This window comes from Benincasa hispida, chromosome 5, assembly GCF_009727055.1.
Source record: "Benincasa hispida cultivar B227 chromosome 5, ASM972705v1, whole genome shotgun sequence".
Lineage (NCBI taxonomy): Eukaryota > Viridiplantae > Streptophyta > Magnoliopsida > Cucurbitales > Cucurbitaceae > Benincasa > Benincasa hispida.
Genome location: NC_052353.1, coordinates 18,763,873 through 18,780,967, shown reverse-complemented (window position 1 = coordinate 18,780,967; position 17,095 = coordinate 18,763,873). Strand labels below are relative to the sequence as shown.

Genomic DNA, 17,095 nt, shown 5'->3' with positions numbered 1-17,095 from the left:
AAAGTTGTTCAAATATCCAAGGTAAATGTTACTCTTGGGAAAACCTAAAAAGTCACTTAGATAAAATTCATAGCCGTGTTTTTTCTAAGTAAACTAAACCCTAGGTTATAAAATACTTAGTGGGAGGAAGAGATATATATGATATGTCAATGATTCTGCTCACGTTTCTCCTTGAATGTTCACGCTGTGAGATTCATGCTTGGCCTCGTGGTGCCCTAGAAGCATCCCCCTTCGAAATGTATTTGCATGAGTCAATATCAAGGTGGACAGAGAGAGTGTTTATAGTAAGTGGGTGAAGGGTGTGTGTCAACACGTCCTGCGGTCTCATGGCACCCTAGGAGCGTCTCCATTCGGATGGGTTTTGTGTAGTTGGTCAATATCAAGGTGAACTCCAGAAATGGATAGGGTCACTTTAGTTTTTGCCCCAATTGGATTTTTTCCCTTTATATTGGCTGCTTGGTGATGTGTGGAAAATGGAGTAAAATAATATGTGTTTATTGTTCGTTCTCCATGTGTCGCTGGTCATGCGTTGGACTAAGGGATATCCGATATGCTTCTAAGAATCTATGCAATGACCATGTGTTCCTGCCACAAGTTTTCTTGCTCTCTCGCCAAGTATAATGAGATCACAAGTTTCTCGGGTAATTCGAGGTCAAACTCAGGGACTTGTAGCTAAATGTTATAAAGTAAAGTGTTTGCGGCGAAGAATAAAAGAATGTGGAAGGTTATAAGCTATGCGCTACTCCTACTCCTAACTAACAGATTAAGCAATGGAAGTATGACTATGAGAAATAGAAACATGGCAACTGTTAACGCGTAATAAAATGCATGGGAAAATAGATAAAATGGCTGTGATGACTTCACCGCATCACTAAGCTTGATCGCAAGGTTAACCCCAGCCAATGCAAGCTATGCGATTATGCTACACACACTTGAGAAAGACGCATGGAATGTATATGTGATAGTGTCAAGAGACCTTTGTCTAAGTCTCTATTCTTGCTCACATGCTCCCACACATAAACAAGATGACCGCATACCATCGTATCCTACTTCTGGACGCATGCGATGTGACTGCGTACTTTCATATCATATCTATAGGGTGCATACGCTGTGTTATAGCAAACTAAGCTTATCACTAAGCCTCTATTCTTGCCTATGCGATCCAATCTGACTCTTTCAAGCCTAGATTTGGTTTTTAGACTACTTTCTCAAGTATGCCTAAATGATGAAAGATGCGCTCATAAGACAAGGTAATCACATAAACATGGTTGGCATAAGATTATTCCTATCTAACACTGCTTATTTTGCTTAATGCGTTCCACCACTTACCTTCCCGAGCAGTTAGCTACCGCTGATTAGCTCATAGATAAGCGTTGCTACAACATCATACTAAGCAAATAGGATTTTCTCACAAAACTCGCGCACGCACACCTCTCGATGGTTTGCTACTTGCTTCATATGTCTATGCCGCATGATTGAGTATGCGATACTCTAGCAACCTTACTTAGTCTTTGCAGTGAAAGTAAAGGATGATAAGAAAATAAAGATGGAATCGAAGGAAATAGAGAAATGCATTGATCACAAAATGTATTAATCTCTTAAGCCACAATGTAATACAATATAGAGATAGAAGAGATATGAAGGGCTAGATGGTCAATGTCTTGCTTCCATCAGATGTGTGTCAAGGCTGCCGATGGTGCCATGGATGGGTGGTGGAGTAGTCTCTCTCGAGATCTATCTCCGGTGGAGCTCTGGTCGTCACTCGAAATGGTAGGAGGAATGAAGAATTCTTAAGACTATATTCTCATGCTTTCGTCTGGATCATAAGGATCTGCTCGAAGGAAGAAGCTCGGATAATTTGAAGTTATGCTCTAAGGCTTTTATTTATAGAGCTCGATCGCCGACAGCATTAATGGTTTTTCTCTGAAATTCTGCAGCTAACGGCGTGATGGACCTGCTTTGAATCTCTACTGCTAACGGCATGGTAGGTGAAATGTCAACATCACCTTTTGATACTCCCACGGTATGTGTTCATGCTTGGTTTCCGACGTATCATCGCATGCCACCACCGTTGCGTTCATCCCTCTATTATGGTTATTACTCTATAGCCGCAACCTCTATATGATGGACGCATGCGGTTAATGGCCGCAACATCCATGCGTCGAACGTATGCGATTGCTTATGCGACGCTCTGCGATGGTGAGAGTCACAACATGCGATCGATTCCTGCGTTAACTATAAAAATAGATATTTGGACGCAAAATAACGAATAATAGTGGGTTAGCCGAGATTTTTAATGTCGATCGATGTAAGCTTGTTTTCTCTTGAATTCTTAGTATAATCACCACATATTCTACTTAACAGCCCTTATAATTCTAAATATAAGGCCTATAATAACGTACATTTCTGCTCGTCATCACTTGGGGCGGAACTCTAGGGCCTAAAATGATGGGTCACACTTACGAGGAACTATTAAGTAAGTTAATGATTTCTTGACCAAATCAATGATGGCTAGTCATTATAGGAGCAAGAGTTGTTCTAGTATTAATGGCTGATTGAGAATGTCTCAATTCAAAGGAGGGATAAATTGTCCACTCTTTGGCGGCTTTTGTATTAACCCTTGAAGCGTCATTGCGAAACTAGATGTCCCACAGGGTTCATGTTAGTTTTGCTAAACCGTATTGGATGCTGTATGTTTTTTTTTTCAATGAGTATTTGCTTAAAACCTAATGTAGGTCTATGTGTTTTTGTTTTCAACAACGTGTTTGATTTTTCGTTAAAGGCCTCTAGTTTGACCAATTTCATACAATGGAAAGAGTCCTATAAAACGTATGTCATGGTAAACGACCTTGAGTTTGTCATGGTTGAGGAGTGTCCTCAAGTACTGACCCTTGATGCACTGCGAATGATCATAATGCATATGAGTTGTGGATGAAGGCTAATTCATTGGCCCGACATCACATATTGGCTAACATACCTGATGTTTTGGCCAAAAGGGTTGAGAACATGGTCATTGCACATGAGATCATAGACTCGTTACGAGATTTGTTTGAACATTAGTTCTCACTTTTTGAGCACAAAGGGATGGATGGTAATACCAGTAATGGAACTTGGATCTTATTTAGGTTCTGATACTGATCCCACTACTCTCCAAAAGAGGAGGATGTCTAAAGACAGTAAATACAATTTATTGGTCTTGGAGACGTGTTTGGTAGAGAATGTTGATTCTACCTGGATCCTTGATTCAGGTGCTACTAATCACGTCAGTTCCTCTTACCAAGGATTCAATTCTTGGAAAATGTTGCCACAGGGAGACATGAATCTTCGAGTCGGTACTGGTGAGGTTGTTTTAGTTGTTACTGTAGGCAAGCTGAAGTTATTTTTGGACAAGAAACGTTATCTGTTACTGGATAATGTTTTTGTAGTTCCTTATATTAAGAGGAACTTAATCTCGGTTTCTTGTCTCATTGAACAAGGTTATACCATCTCTTTTTCTGAGAGTAAAGTGTTTATTTTCAACAATGGAATGGAGATTGGTTTTGGTTCAATGGAGAATAACTTGCATGTACCAAGACCGTTAGTCATAAAAGCCTTGTTTAACACTGAAATTTTCAGTACGATGACAACAGCTAAAAGACCAAAGGTTTCTCCTAAGGAAAATGCCCATTTTTTGGCATCTAAGGTTAGGTCACATCAACCTCAATATGATTGAGCAGTTTGTGAAATATGGACTTCTAAAGAGTTTAGAAGAAAACTCCTTCCAAGTGTGTGAATCATGCCTCGAAGGCAAGATGACCAAACGACCTTTTACTGGAAAAGGTTACAGAGCCAAGGATGCCTTGGAGCTTGTACATTCAGATCTTTGCAGTTCGATGAGTGTTAGGGCTCGAAGTGGGTATGAATATTTCATCTCTTTCAGATGATTATTCAAGGTACGGGTATCTATACCTAATGCAATGTAAGTCTAAAGCCCTTGACAAGTTCAAGGAGTATAAGGCTAATGTTGAAAACTTGTGAGGTAAGAAGATAAAAATACTACGGTCTGATCATGGTGAAGAGTATATGGATCTCCAATTCCAGAACTATATGATAGAACATGGAATTACGTCCCAACTCTCGCCCCAGGTACACCTTAGTAGAATGGTGTATCAGAAAGGAGAAACAGAACCTTGTTGGACATGATTCGGTCTATGATGAGTTATGTTCATCTTCCAAACTCGTTTTGGGGTTTTGTAGTGGAGACTGCTTGCTATATTTTGAACAGCGTTCCCTCGAAAAGTGTTTCTGAAACACCTTTTTAATTTTGGAGAGGTTGTAAAGGTAGTTTACGCCACTTCAAGATTTGGGGGTGTCCGGTCCATGTGCTTGTGTCTAACCCGAAGAAGTTGGAACTGTGTTCGAAAGTTTTCCTCTTTGTAGGCTACCCTGGGGAAACGAGGGGTGGATACTTCTATGATCCAAGTGAAAAGACACTATGATTTTACATTTCGAAATCTTCTTTTATATTAATGTAAAAAATACAGAACTATATATACTAAATGAAAAGACACTATGAAAGGATGTAACCTTTCATCTATCAACTAAATACATGAATATTTAATAAATGAAAATACATTAGTTAAGTAGATACATAGGACATCAAAATGAATCTGAATTTTCAGATTCATTATGACTTTTGGATGATCAAATGACTCTTGGTATTTCAAGGGTTGCAACTTTTCATGATGGGTTGGAATTTTAGGTTGGAAGTAAAAATTTAATCTCTCTTGAAGTCATTCAGCATTAGCTCCATTGGTCCTTATGGCATAATGATTGCCTCATCATTAGGTTGACTTGGAAAGTTCTTACGATGATTTTCACAACGAGCTTCAATTGAGTTGGTTTGAGATTGTTGAGCTTCACTTTCATCTTGTAGAACCTCAATGTTTCCTACGTTGGCCAGCTTCTTATGATTGCTATTTATTTACTTATCACATGCGAGTGGGGGTGTCCTATACAAAGAGTTTGTATAAGACCGGACCACGAGATGACTAGTCTCTTTTTATAACGTCGTTGATACTTGAGACTTACATCTCAGGCGATCCTTTGATTAGAATTGGTGAGAGTGGCCAAATTGCCAACTCAACATGCCTACCTTTTTGGGGATTTGTCTGATTTGGGAGCTAGGAACTCAGTTACACAAGATGGAATTCACTCTTTCCCTGAAGTAGGGGTAAGTAGATAAATTGCTTCCTTAAGGGCTACGGGTCTTGAACATAGTGGCCATAACTTCTCTTTGGAAGAGATGACTCAGTCATAGTAGGACTATGACTTATGTTCATTAGAGGGATCAATGGTACTTAAGGAGTTAGATGTAACTATAGGGGCATAACAGTTAATTGGTCCAACTGTAGTTATGAGCGATCTTTGAAGGGTTATTGCACTGTTGATTGGTTAATATGGACACAAAATATATTTGTAGTAAGGAGAGTGCAGCTGTCAGTCTTTAGTGGAGTGTGATAACTTGTAGAAATACAAGTTATTTATGTTGTTTTATTTAGATATTATGGCTAAAAGAAAGAAAAGTTGCGTTGATAGTACAGAAATTGGCCAAGAAATGCGAGAATTATAAATTATCGTAAATATACCCACTAACACCATTGCAATGGTAGAATGGAATGTTTCAGTTCTGTTTGGTAGGAAACAAGTCACCGCATGCGTTCATGGCTCAAAGATGAAATGAACAACGCATCTATGTCGCATTGCGCCCATCAATCGAGAACGAAGAGATGATCAGTGCAATGACGACGCATGCGACAATCGATCAAGAGCTAAGTGATCAATGCAATTTCAACCGCATGCGGTTATCAAAAACAACATCGCAAGCGGTGATAGATCGAAGATGTAAAGAGCAACGCATTTGTGGAGGGTTCTGACGAGTGTACAGTTGTCAGTTGTGCATTTCTGACGGGATTGATTGTGTAATAGAAGGAATATTCACTCCTCCATTTCGGGAACTACCTTAACCATATAGTGGGGGCCACAATACAAAGAGTCAAGCTTCGCCTATAAATAGCTTCTGCAATTTCATTGAAAGATATACTTGAATACATAGAGATGTGCATACACTGAGTCTGAGAGAGAGATTGGTCTGAAGCAACTGACCAGAGTAGATTTGAGATAATCACGAGACAAGGCCAAGAGGGAGTCTCTGAGCAAAGAATCCTTCCAATCCCCACCGTTGAAGCTCTGTACGAAGGTCATTTCTACCATAAGAGCAAGCCTGAGAGGGAAGCTCTCCTCTCCATTACTTCACACGCCGACAAGCATTATCTCCGTCCAGATCTGTGTCAAGACGTTGACACTCTTTTTGTATTTGTTTCTTAACTCTATTTCATCACTTGTATTCAGCTTCTTAATTTTTCATTCACACCATGTATCGAACGCTTAATCTTAGTATTAAATGTTATGATCATTCCCATTATCATCTCTCTGTCTATTTTCATTCATCCATAATTCATTTTCTCCATGATGTTTTCCTAATTCCCTGGGTAATTAGCAAGAATTAAGCGAGTAAAATAAATTGTGTTAGGAAAATAATTAAGTTTAGCTAAAGCATGCTCGATGGCATCTTCACCTATGAGAGCAGAAGTGAAGATGTTATTCCGCCTATCAAGAGAGGGTTGGAAGAATGCGTTAAATAAAGCGAGAAGTACTTCCAGAGAGGAAGCAACCTTGCGTTCATTATACTGGGCTGGCCGACTGGTATGCACCTAGTTCGGATACACTGTCAAAGTCAGATGTTTTTGGTGGTTATTCAGGAATTTTGGTTGTTGCCTGCTAGCGGCCGAGATGGCCGATAATTCTTCGCTAAGTTCTGACTGAGCTCCCTGTTTCCTCATGGAGATTGGGAACGCGGGTCGATGCACTGAGAGGTGTACCCAAGGAAAAGCGACCTTATGTACATCTTTAATGCAATTACACTTGCGATGTTTTTACATTTATTCTTTTCTCTTTCTGATTCATCCATAAGACTTGCCACGCATCCAGATCTTTTGTATAACTTCATAGTCCAGACTCGAATCAGTGTCATGTATCATGTATCATGTAATCTTGTATCTTGTATCATATTAGTTAGGACTTTACTCATTACCGATATTTGTCTTATCAACGCAATTTTATTTTCATCGCACTTTATATTCATTATGGTATAACCTTCTTTATTAATTGTAAAACCAGTCGTAGTATCACAAAAGTAACGCATTAACGAAAAACATCCCTGTGTTCGACCTTTGGATTATTCTGAGAAACTGCATTGGAATTATACTTGGTTCACGCGCAAGGAAATTGTGACACGCATATACTCTACACATACTACAAGCATATTATTAACAATGCATATTAGAGAGTAGTGCATAGCGATACACACAACATACATTCCATTTTTAGCGTTACAAGTTCATGACAATACATGCTTGATCATTCATTCATATTCATATTTGTTCACATGCTGTAAGATATATAAAAACACCATGTCAGAGTTCCCGATAGTTAATGGATGGGTGATCCCGTGACTAAAGAGTTTAGTTAGTTGTTTAGCTTCAAGCTACAGGTCTAATAGGTCTCCTTGGTAGCTCAATGGATATCGTTGAGAATTAGTTCTTGGGGTTGATTTGAAATGTTCAATCTGACAAGAGGAAATTTGATTATATATGATATAATCGGTGTGATGTATGAGATACATCAAATGGAGGATTAAGATAAATATGATTTATATTAAGTACCATAAAATAGAAAAAGAGCTATGGTTTATATGTTTCATGAGATGAAATATTAAAACTATAGGTTATAAATATAATTTGGTAAGTGATTATCATATATATTTATAATAATATTAATTATTGGATAATTATCTTTTTTTTCTAATAACCAATTGAGTGGGAGGCTATTGGCGGTTTTATGGTAACCGTTAGATAAAAGGAAAAATGTTTTCCTAAATTTAGAGGAGTTGCTTAATTCGAAAACTCAAGGATTGCTGTCAAGTGAAATGGTTTCACTAAACGATAGATGCTAAGAGAAACTAAACGATCGTGGAGTGTTATTACGATACTTCACTCAACTAGTCGTAGCTAAACAATCACAGGGCATTGATAACGAGCAAAATGCACGATTATTACAGTGCAAATAAGTAAAACAATGAGGGAATGCGACGGTAATACCAAAATCATGTCCAAAAATGGTAAACTAAGAATATTGCGATCGCATGTGCCCATCGCATAAAAGCAGCTAATTACTTATTTTGTGAAGGAAAATGCGTTGGCCCAAGTAACATTGCGATCCAAGGAATTCGGTGTCTGCGCACATTGAAATATTATGACCGCAAAGTCATGCCATTGTATGCGCTCGCAAGAAGTTTCTCAAGAAGGTGGCTACATAAAGACGACGCATCAAGGTAAAAGCTTAATAAATCATAATGGGAACGAAAAGTTGATGATGGTCAAATCCAAATTTAGTTGACAAGTCGTTAGCGACACACTGTAGCAAGTACATTCAACTTTTCCGTGACCATTAATCGACGCATCAGACAGAGATTTAATGACCTCCCATCATTGCAACCATTAGAGAGAAAAGCTTCTTCCACTTGAGCTCTATAAACCGAAGGCCACCATCGATAAAGAGGTTCACCATATAGAGATAGATCATATACAAATAGATAGCTCTGTTAGTCTGTAGTTATTCATATACTTATAAGGCGGAGGCAATCGAAGAGAAGGAGATGTCGAGAGGACATTTCTGGACAGCTCAAAAGATTGCCGAGAAGCGCTATAGAAGGAAAGAGGGCCGACTCTTGCGAGAGCAAGGATATTCTTCTGGGTAGAGTAGAGTAAAAAGACAGTATAAAAGCCACAGGAAGCAAGATATTGCTACCAGGCTTCTTATCCCTACTTTCCATTATTGTTCTGTATTCTGACTTTATTTATAGAAAATGGAATTCTCATCTCAACATTTGTTCAATCTCTCCACATTTCTCATATGTAGCTAAATTTTCGAATGGGTTGAGAAGTACTTAGCTAGCATGACCTATGATCTTCACTTTATGTGATCATCTTGTCTTATGTATGCTTTATTCACTCTTTAGAGATACTTGAAAGAGTAGTCTAAAGAAAGAATCTAGGCTTAAGAGAGTTAGATTAGAATCTAGGTTTGAGAAAGTCAGATTAGAACCGTATAAGCAAAAGATAGAAACTTAGACACATGTTATATTTGCTATTATGCATCGCATGCACCCTAGAAATAGGATATGATAGTATGCGGTCACCTTGTGTATGTATGTATCATTCATCATCCCATAGACAAGAATAGAGGCTTAGACATAAGTCCTATCGACATTATCTTATACATCGCATACGTCCTAGAAATAGAAACTATGGCATTTGCATTGAGAGATGACATGCTGTTGTATGTGTATAGCATGATCGCATAACTTGAATGCAATCTTAGAAAGTGTTAGCTAAATCCCTTCTCAACTCGTTCATCACATACTCATTGTATTCTCGATTTCATCAACTCTTTACTCGAATCTGTCACATAGAATTTATACTTAAACAAAACACCAAACAAACTTATTTGTTTTTGCCATCGCAAAGGAATCAATTTTACTGACGCATAGTAACTCAGTAGTCCCTGTGTTCGACCCTAGACTTACCAAGAAACCTAGTGAGATTTATACTTGGGTTTTACTAGGAAAACTTGCATGTGCAATGCATAACTCATCGCCGCAATTTCATACCATTATCTCATCACATTTACAACGCATCAAGTTTTTGGTGCTGTTACCGGGGACTACGGCAGTACATATTGTGCTAACAGTAACTTTTTTTATTTTCTTTGCAGCTTTCGACCTCTGTGCACTGCCATTCCTTTAGTAAGGAAAAAAGCGGGTGTCGTATGAGCGAAGGACACATTCCTTAGCCCAACTACGACCTAGAGATTGAAAGAATGTTCAGAAGAAGATAGAGAGACAACCATCGACAACAGCAAGAGAGAAATCCTAGAATGGCGGAACAACCGAAAGACAGAGCAGCAAACGCAAACAATATCATGGCAAACCCCATTCTCTTGGTGTACGATCGCAATAGACCCATCCAGGACTATGCGTCGCCTAACTCTATGATTTCTCCCTAGGAATCATGAGGCCACTCTTGATACATCGAGGTTCAAGATGAAGCCGGTTATGTTGCAAATGATTCAGAGGGCCGGACAGTTTGGTGGAAGGCATGGCGAGGGTCCGCATGCCCATCTCTTGAGTTTCATCGAAATTTGCAATACTTTTGTGTTCCTAAACATCTCAGCTGAAGAAGTTCGACTAACGTTGTTCCCATTTTCACTATGCGACCAAGAAAGGAAATGGGCCTATTCTCTCGAACCATGGGAGATAACGTCTTAGGAACAGGTAGTAGAGAAGTTCATGAAGAAATACTTCCCCCTACTGAGAATGCAAGAAGGAGGAAGTTGATTACAAATTTTGAACAAGAAATTGACGAATCGCTCAATGATGCCTGGGCGAGGTTTAAAAGACAGGTGCGAGATTGTCCGCACAATGGCTTATCTGACTGTCTCCAAATGGAAATCTTTTATCATGGTTTGAACCCTGCATCACAGATGGCTGCCAATGTGCAGCAGCTAGAGGTCTGCTTGACAAAACGTATGATGAGGTTAAGAATATTCTTGATCGCATTTCGAAGAATCACGAAGATTGGAGGGAAAGCGATCAACGATTAAAAATTCGAGAAGGTGACACAAACAATGGGTCCATCACATCCCTACAAAGTCAAATGAATACGATGATGAATCTGATACAGGGCATCGCAATCAATAGCTCGAGAATGCAAAGAGGGCAGGTCAATGCAATCGAGCAGACATGCACAAGTTGTGCTAGTTGTGGAGATTTGCATCTGATGGAAGAATGTTCAAGGAACCTGCAATCTGTATACTTCGTAAAGAACAATCCTTTCTATAACACTTACAACTGCAAGTGGAGAAACCACCCCAACTTCGCGTGGAAAAACAATCAACAACAGATTTATCAACCCATGGCGCAAAAGGAAGGGCCGCTAGGATTTTTCCCACAAACAAACGGTCAATCGCAAAATCAAGCTAGTAGCTCGCAAGCGCCGCAATCTTCTTCCCTGGAGAGCTTATTAAAGCAGTACATAGAAAAGAACGAAATAGTACTCTAGAATCAGGCAACTTCAACCCGCAATCTCGAAATCCAAATAGGACAGATTGCGGGCGAACTAAAAAATAGACCGCAAGGGGCGTTGCCGAGTTCAATTAAGCTCCCTCGCAACCCGAGGAACATGTGAAAGGAGCAATGTCAAGTCGTGACTTTGCGAAGCAAGAAGACAATAGCGAAAGAGAAAACAGAACTAAGTAGGACTAATCCAATTGTGATGGAACCCAATACCCCGATGACAAAAGATGAACTAGAAGAAAATGAGACGATGGAACCAGAAGTTGCATCGACTTCTAAGCCTATGGAACAGGGAAGCGTGAAGCTACAGCTGCCACAATTCCCTCAGAGACTTAAGAAAAATCAAAATCATGAAGTGCAGTATCATCGCTTCATGGACATGTTAAAACAGCTGCACATCAACATCCCTTTCACTGAAACAATTGAAAAAATGCCGAAATATGTTAAGTTTTTGAAGGTCATGGTGACAAAGAAAAGGAGCACAAGAAAGTTCGTAACGGTGGCATGAACGCAAAAAGTCAAACACCATTATTCCACTGAAAATGTGCGACCCCAGACGTTTCACGATACCCTGCTCAATTGGCGGGATATATATAGGTCAAGCGCTTTGCGATCTTGGGGCCAGTATAAACTTAATGCCCCTTTCAATTTTCAAACAATTGAATGTGGGGCAGTTGGCACTCACGACGATGACTCTCTAGCTGGCGGACAAGTCCCTAGTTCACCCAGAAGGAATGTTGAAGGATGTCCTAGTCTCAATTGACAAATTTATCTTACCAGCAGACTTCATCATTCTCGATTACGAAGTGGACAAGGATGTACCCATCATATTGGGACGACAATTTTTATCCACTGGTCGCGCTCAAATTGATGTGTACAAGGGAGAGATCATGTTGAGTGTGAATGGGAAGAAGCTCAGGTTTGACATTATTAAAGCCATGAAGTATCCGGAAGACGAAGACCTATCTGATTCCGACAATGAACCCAGTTATAATGAAAAAGAAGAGTCCGAAGATGAAGATGAAAGAGAGGTTGCGACCGTATTCGTAGTAACCTACAATGTGATCATGGAGAAAGCAAACAAAGAAGAAAAATTGACGTTGAATGAAAAGAAAAAAGCACAACAACCTTTCTTGGAACAACCACCTACCATGGAATTAGAAACCCTGCCAAGCCATCTGAAGTATGTTTTCTTAGGGCAAAATGAAACTTTGCCAGTGATATTTTCCTCTATGCTACAAGAAGAACAAGAGAATGTGTTGCATAGCATCCTAAGGAAGTACATAAAAGCAATAGGGTGGACGCTAGCAGACATAAGAGGAATCAGCCTCGCATATTGCATGCACAGGATACATCTCGAAGAAAACCAAAAAGGGTATGTCAAACTTCAATGCAGACTAAACCCTACGATGAAGAAGGTTGTGAAAAAGAAGATAATCAAATGGTTGGACGCAGGCATTATATATCCAATCGCCGATAGCACATGGGTCAACCCCATGCAATGTGTGCCCAAGAAGGGAGGAATGACGATAGTCCCAAATGAAAACAATGAATTAATACCAATGAGGACCGTCACCGGCTGACGAATCTGCATGGACTACCGCAAACTCAATATGATGACGAAGAAGGATCATTTCCCCTTGCCTTTCGTTGACCAGATGCTAGACCGCCTTACAGGAAATGATTACTTCTGTTTTCTGGATGGGTATGCAGGCTACAACCAAATAATGATTGCTCCCGAAGACCAAGAGAAAACCACATTCACCTGCCCCTACGGAATGCTTGCTTTTCACCGCATGTCGTTCGAATTATGCAATGCGTCGAGCACGTTCCAGAGGTACATGATGGACATCTTCTCTAAGTATCTTGAAGATTCAGTGGAAATTTTTATGGACGACTTCTCGATTTATGGGCAAACATATGAAATCTGTCTGAACAATTTGGAGAAGATACTAAGGAGATGTGAAGAGACAAATCTTGTGTTGAATTGGGAGAAGTGCACTTCATGGTGAATGAAGGTATTGTGCTCTGGCACAAAGTCTCCAAGGAAGGGCTGGAGGTGGATAAGGCAAAGATTGAGGCCATTGAAAAGTTTCCACCACCAGCAAATGTGAAGGCTGTCAGGAGTTTCCTGGGACATGCAGGATTTTATCGTCGTTTTGTGAAGGACTTTTTGAAGATTGGTTGACCATTGAGTATGTTGCTGGAGGCCGAGAGAACATTTGACTTTGATGAACAATGCCTCAACGCATTCAAAATACTGAAGAATGCATTGATAATTGCATCTGTGTTGATCGCACCTGACTGGACAAAGCCATTTGAGCTAATGTGCAATGCTAGCGGTTATGCGATGGGGGCGGTGCTAGCGCAAACGAAAAAGACAATGCTACACCCCATCGCATATACGAGTAGAACCTTGAACCCTACCCAAGCGAATTACACTACCATTGAAAAAGAACTTCTTGCGGTGATCTTTGCGATGGAAAAATTTAGAGCTTACTTGCTGGGATCCAAAGTGATCGTTCACATCGACCACTCAACAATCAAATATTTAATGACCAAGAAAGATGCAAAGCCGAGGTTAATTCGATGGGTTCTCCTCCTTATAGAATTCAACATGGAAATCATTGATCACAAGGGGACGGAGAACTAGGTTGCGGACCACCGATTAGAAAATCAGAAGTTGACGGCAACCAGTCGGAGGTTAACGCAACCTTCCCACATGAGCAGCTGTTCAAAATTGAAGAGTTACCATGGTATGCAGATGTGGTCAATTATCTAGTCTGTGAACAATTTTCGGAGAACTACACAACCCACCAAAAGACACGACTTATACACGAATATAAATCCTATTATTGGGATGAGCCAAATCTTTACAAGAGGGGATTAGACCAAATCTTGCGTCTATATGTACCAGAGACTGCTCACCAGCACATACTATCCCAATGCCATGACTCACTATATGGTGGACATTTTGGAGGTCAACGCACAACAACAAAAGTGTTACAAGCGGATATTTTTGGCCGACTCTATTTAAGGATGCAAGAGATTATTCTATGAGATGCGACAGGTGCCAACGCACGGGAAACATCTCATGGAAGAATGCGATGCCAATGAATATTATCTTAGAATTGGAGCTATATGACGTATGGGGCATAGACTTCATGGGACCATTTTCACCATCAAATGGTTATAAATACATTTTGTTGGTCGTCGATTATGTTTTCAAATGGGTTGAAGCAGTATTGTGCGTCGCAAGCGATGCGACAATAGTCTCCAAATTCTTGCAGAGAAATATCTTCACCGGCATCCCACGAGTTGCTGCTCAAGTATAATATCCACCATAAGGTCGCCACCACATATTATCCATAGACAAACGACCAGACCGAAGTGTCTAACAGGCAAAATGATCCTAGAAAAGGTAGTGAATCCTTCACGCAAAGATTGGGCCATGAACCTGGACGATGCCTTGTGGGCATACAGGACCGCCTATAAAACACTTATAGGCATGTCCTCGTATGCACTGGTGTTTGGGAAGGCATGCAACTTACCACTTGAATTGGAGCACAGAGCATTGTGGGCAGTGAAGAAGCTCAATTTTGATTTGAAGACCGTAGGGGAGACAAGAAAACTTCAGTTGATCGACCTAGACGAATGGAGAACTCAACCATATGAAAATGCCAAGATCTACAAGGAGCGTGCAAAATGTTGGCATGACAAATGACTATGCGAGAAGAATCTCCAGGTTGGATAGAACGTCTTGTTATACAATTCTCGTCTACGAATTTTTCTCGAAAAATTAAAGTCACGATGGTCCGGACCATTTATAATCAAAGAGATATTCCCGTATGGGGCGGTTGAGTTAACTAATGAGGATGGGGCCAACGTATTCAAAATCAATGGACAAAGTGTCAAGATATATCACGGAGGAGACTTGCATCATGAGAAGACCTCCATGGACCTGAGGAATTCCTGACTGAAGAAGAAATAAGCAGTCTCTGTGATAGTATGCGATACAAACTCATCAAGGACGCAATTTTTTTGAAGTATTTTTTTTATATCTGTATTTCATGAATTTACTCTACCTTTTTTTTTCGTACAAACAACACATCTCAAAAAAAAAAAAAAAAAAATCAACTCTGTCTTTCATATTTTTGACCCTCTTGATTTTTTAGCAACGATCGTGGTAAACGATTGTGGTGGAGCTACGCGATAACAAAAAAACGCGAACAGTTCGTTTAGCCCATCGCAATCGAAGAATCATCCTGCCACAAAGAAGGATGTGATCACAGATGATGCGGGCAACAGAGCAAATTTGGGGGTTGTATCTTTCTTTGACTTTGTTTATTTCAAATTTTGCACTCTCGCATCTCATTCTTAACATTGATAATTTTATCATTGCATCCTCTTTAGTTGGCACAATCATTTAATACTTTAGTTAGTCAACGCATTTCTTTCCGTACCAATATGATTTCAATGATGAAACGCATGCCTCTATTTTTCATCGCATGTACTAGAATCAACTTAATTTTAGGACAGTCAATTCATGAAATATTTCTAGAAGCTAGCGGTCCACTGATAACGGGCAGAAATGCATGTCAATATAGGCCTTTTATTTAGAATTATGAGGCTGTTAAGTAGAATATGCGACGAATATGTTAGGAATTCATGAGAAAAAGAGTTTGCATCGATCGACATTGAGAATCTCGGCTAACCCACTATTATGCGTTATTATGCGTTCAATTGTTTATTTTTTGTAGCAACCGCAGAAAGCGATCGCATGCGTGGAAGCCAGGCTATCGCAAAGACGACCGCATGGGGGAAATCTCTCCATCGCAAAGGCCAACGCATACGTTCGATGCATGAATATTGCGTCCATTAATCGCATGCGGTGATCGCATACGTCAGTCATATGGGTGTTGCGTCTGACGAGCGAATGCGTCCATCGCATAGAAGTTGCGGCCGTCAAGTGAATGTAGTCATCACAGAAAGGTTGCAGTTGCATAATAATAACCATAATAAAGGGAGGAACGCAAGGTTGGTGGAATGCAAGCATGAACGCATACATTAGGATTATCAAAAGATGATGTTGACATTTTACCTACCACGCCGTTAGCAGCAGAGATTCAGAAAAGGACCATTGCCCCACGAGTGTCAGATTTAGAGCAGATCCATAAATGTTGTCGATGATCAAGCTCTATAAATAGAAGTCGTTGAGCGGAATTTCAAATCATCCAAGGCTTTTCGCCTGAGGCTCCTCACCTTAGAGTGGGATTCTTGTGATCCAGACCAAAGTGTAAGAAGATAGCTTGAGAGTTCTTCATCTCCTTCATCCATTCTGAGTGACGACCAGAGCCTTCGCTGGAGCTAGAGTTCGAGAGAGTCTACTCCACTGCCTATCCATGGCACCACCGGTAACCTTGACACACATCTGCCAGGAGCAAGACATTGCTTCCAGCTGGTCCTTCCATTTCTTTTCTATCCTTGTATTGTATTACAATTTGGCTTAAGGAATTAATACATTTTGTGATCAATGCATTTTTATATTTCCTACGATTGCATCTCCATCTTCCTTTACTTAGCATCCTTAACTTTCATTATATCATTAAGTAAGATTGCTAGAGTATCGCATACTTAGTTATGCAGATTAGGGATATGAAGCATGTAGCAAAGCACCGGGAGGTGTACGTTGTGTGAGTTTTATGAGAAAACCTTATTTGCTTAGTGTGAAGCTGTAGCAATGCTTATCTATAAGCGGATGCAATGCTTGTCTATGAGTAGAATCAGCAACAACTAACTGCCCGAGAAGGTAAGTGGTTGGTCACATTAAGCAATGTAAGCAAGTGTTCACTAGGGATGGGA

General features: G+C 40.0%; 2 protein-coding genes and 1 non-coding gene across 3 annotated transcripts; 2 read left to right on the top strand and 1 right to left on the bottom strand.

The window, feature by feature from the left end:
• Positions 1-10,479: 10,479 nt before the first annotated feature.
• Positions 10,480-10,586, bottom strand: LOC120078841. The gene has a single exon (XR_005482122.1). It is a non-coding gene; the product is annotated as a small nucleolar RNA R71 (small nucleolar RNA).
• A 1,537-nt stretch (positions 10,587-12,123) lies between these two features.
• On the top strand, positions 12,124-13,245 carry LOC120077244. The gene is made up of 2 exons (XM_039031142.1): positions 12,124-12,736; positions 12,947-13,245. Exons 1-2 carry the CDS (start codon positions 12,124-12,126, stop codon positions 13,243-13,245), a joined length of 912 nt encoding a protein of 303 aa, XP_038887070.1.
• Positions 13,246-14,639: 1,394 nt separating this feature from the next.
• Positions 14,640-14,957, top strand: LOC120077243. The gene has a single exon (XM_039031141.1). The coding sequence runs from the start codon at positions 14,640-14,642 to the stop codon at positions 14,955-14,957; it is 318 nt and encodes a 105-aa protein (XP_038887069.1).
• Positions 14,958-17,095: the final 2,138 nt, after the last annotated feature.

Bases quoted from the DNA above. Each gene is read 5' to 3' on its own strand.
- LOC120077244 (XM_039031142.1), top strand. From the start codon at position 12,124: ATGTTGAGTGTGAATGGGAAGAAGCTCAGGTTTGACATTATTAAAGCC. The intron at 12,737-12,946 runs GTGTGCCCAAGA...ATGGGTATGCAG, and splicing joins ATGGGTCAACCCCATGCAAT to GCTACAACCAAATAATGATT.
- LOC120077243 (XM_039031141.1), top strand. From the start codon at position 14,640: ATGATCCTAGAAAAGGTAGTGAATCCTTCACGCAAAGATTGGGCCATG.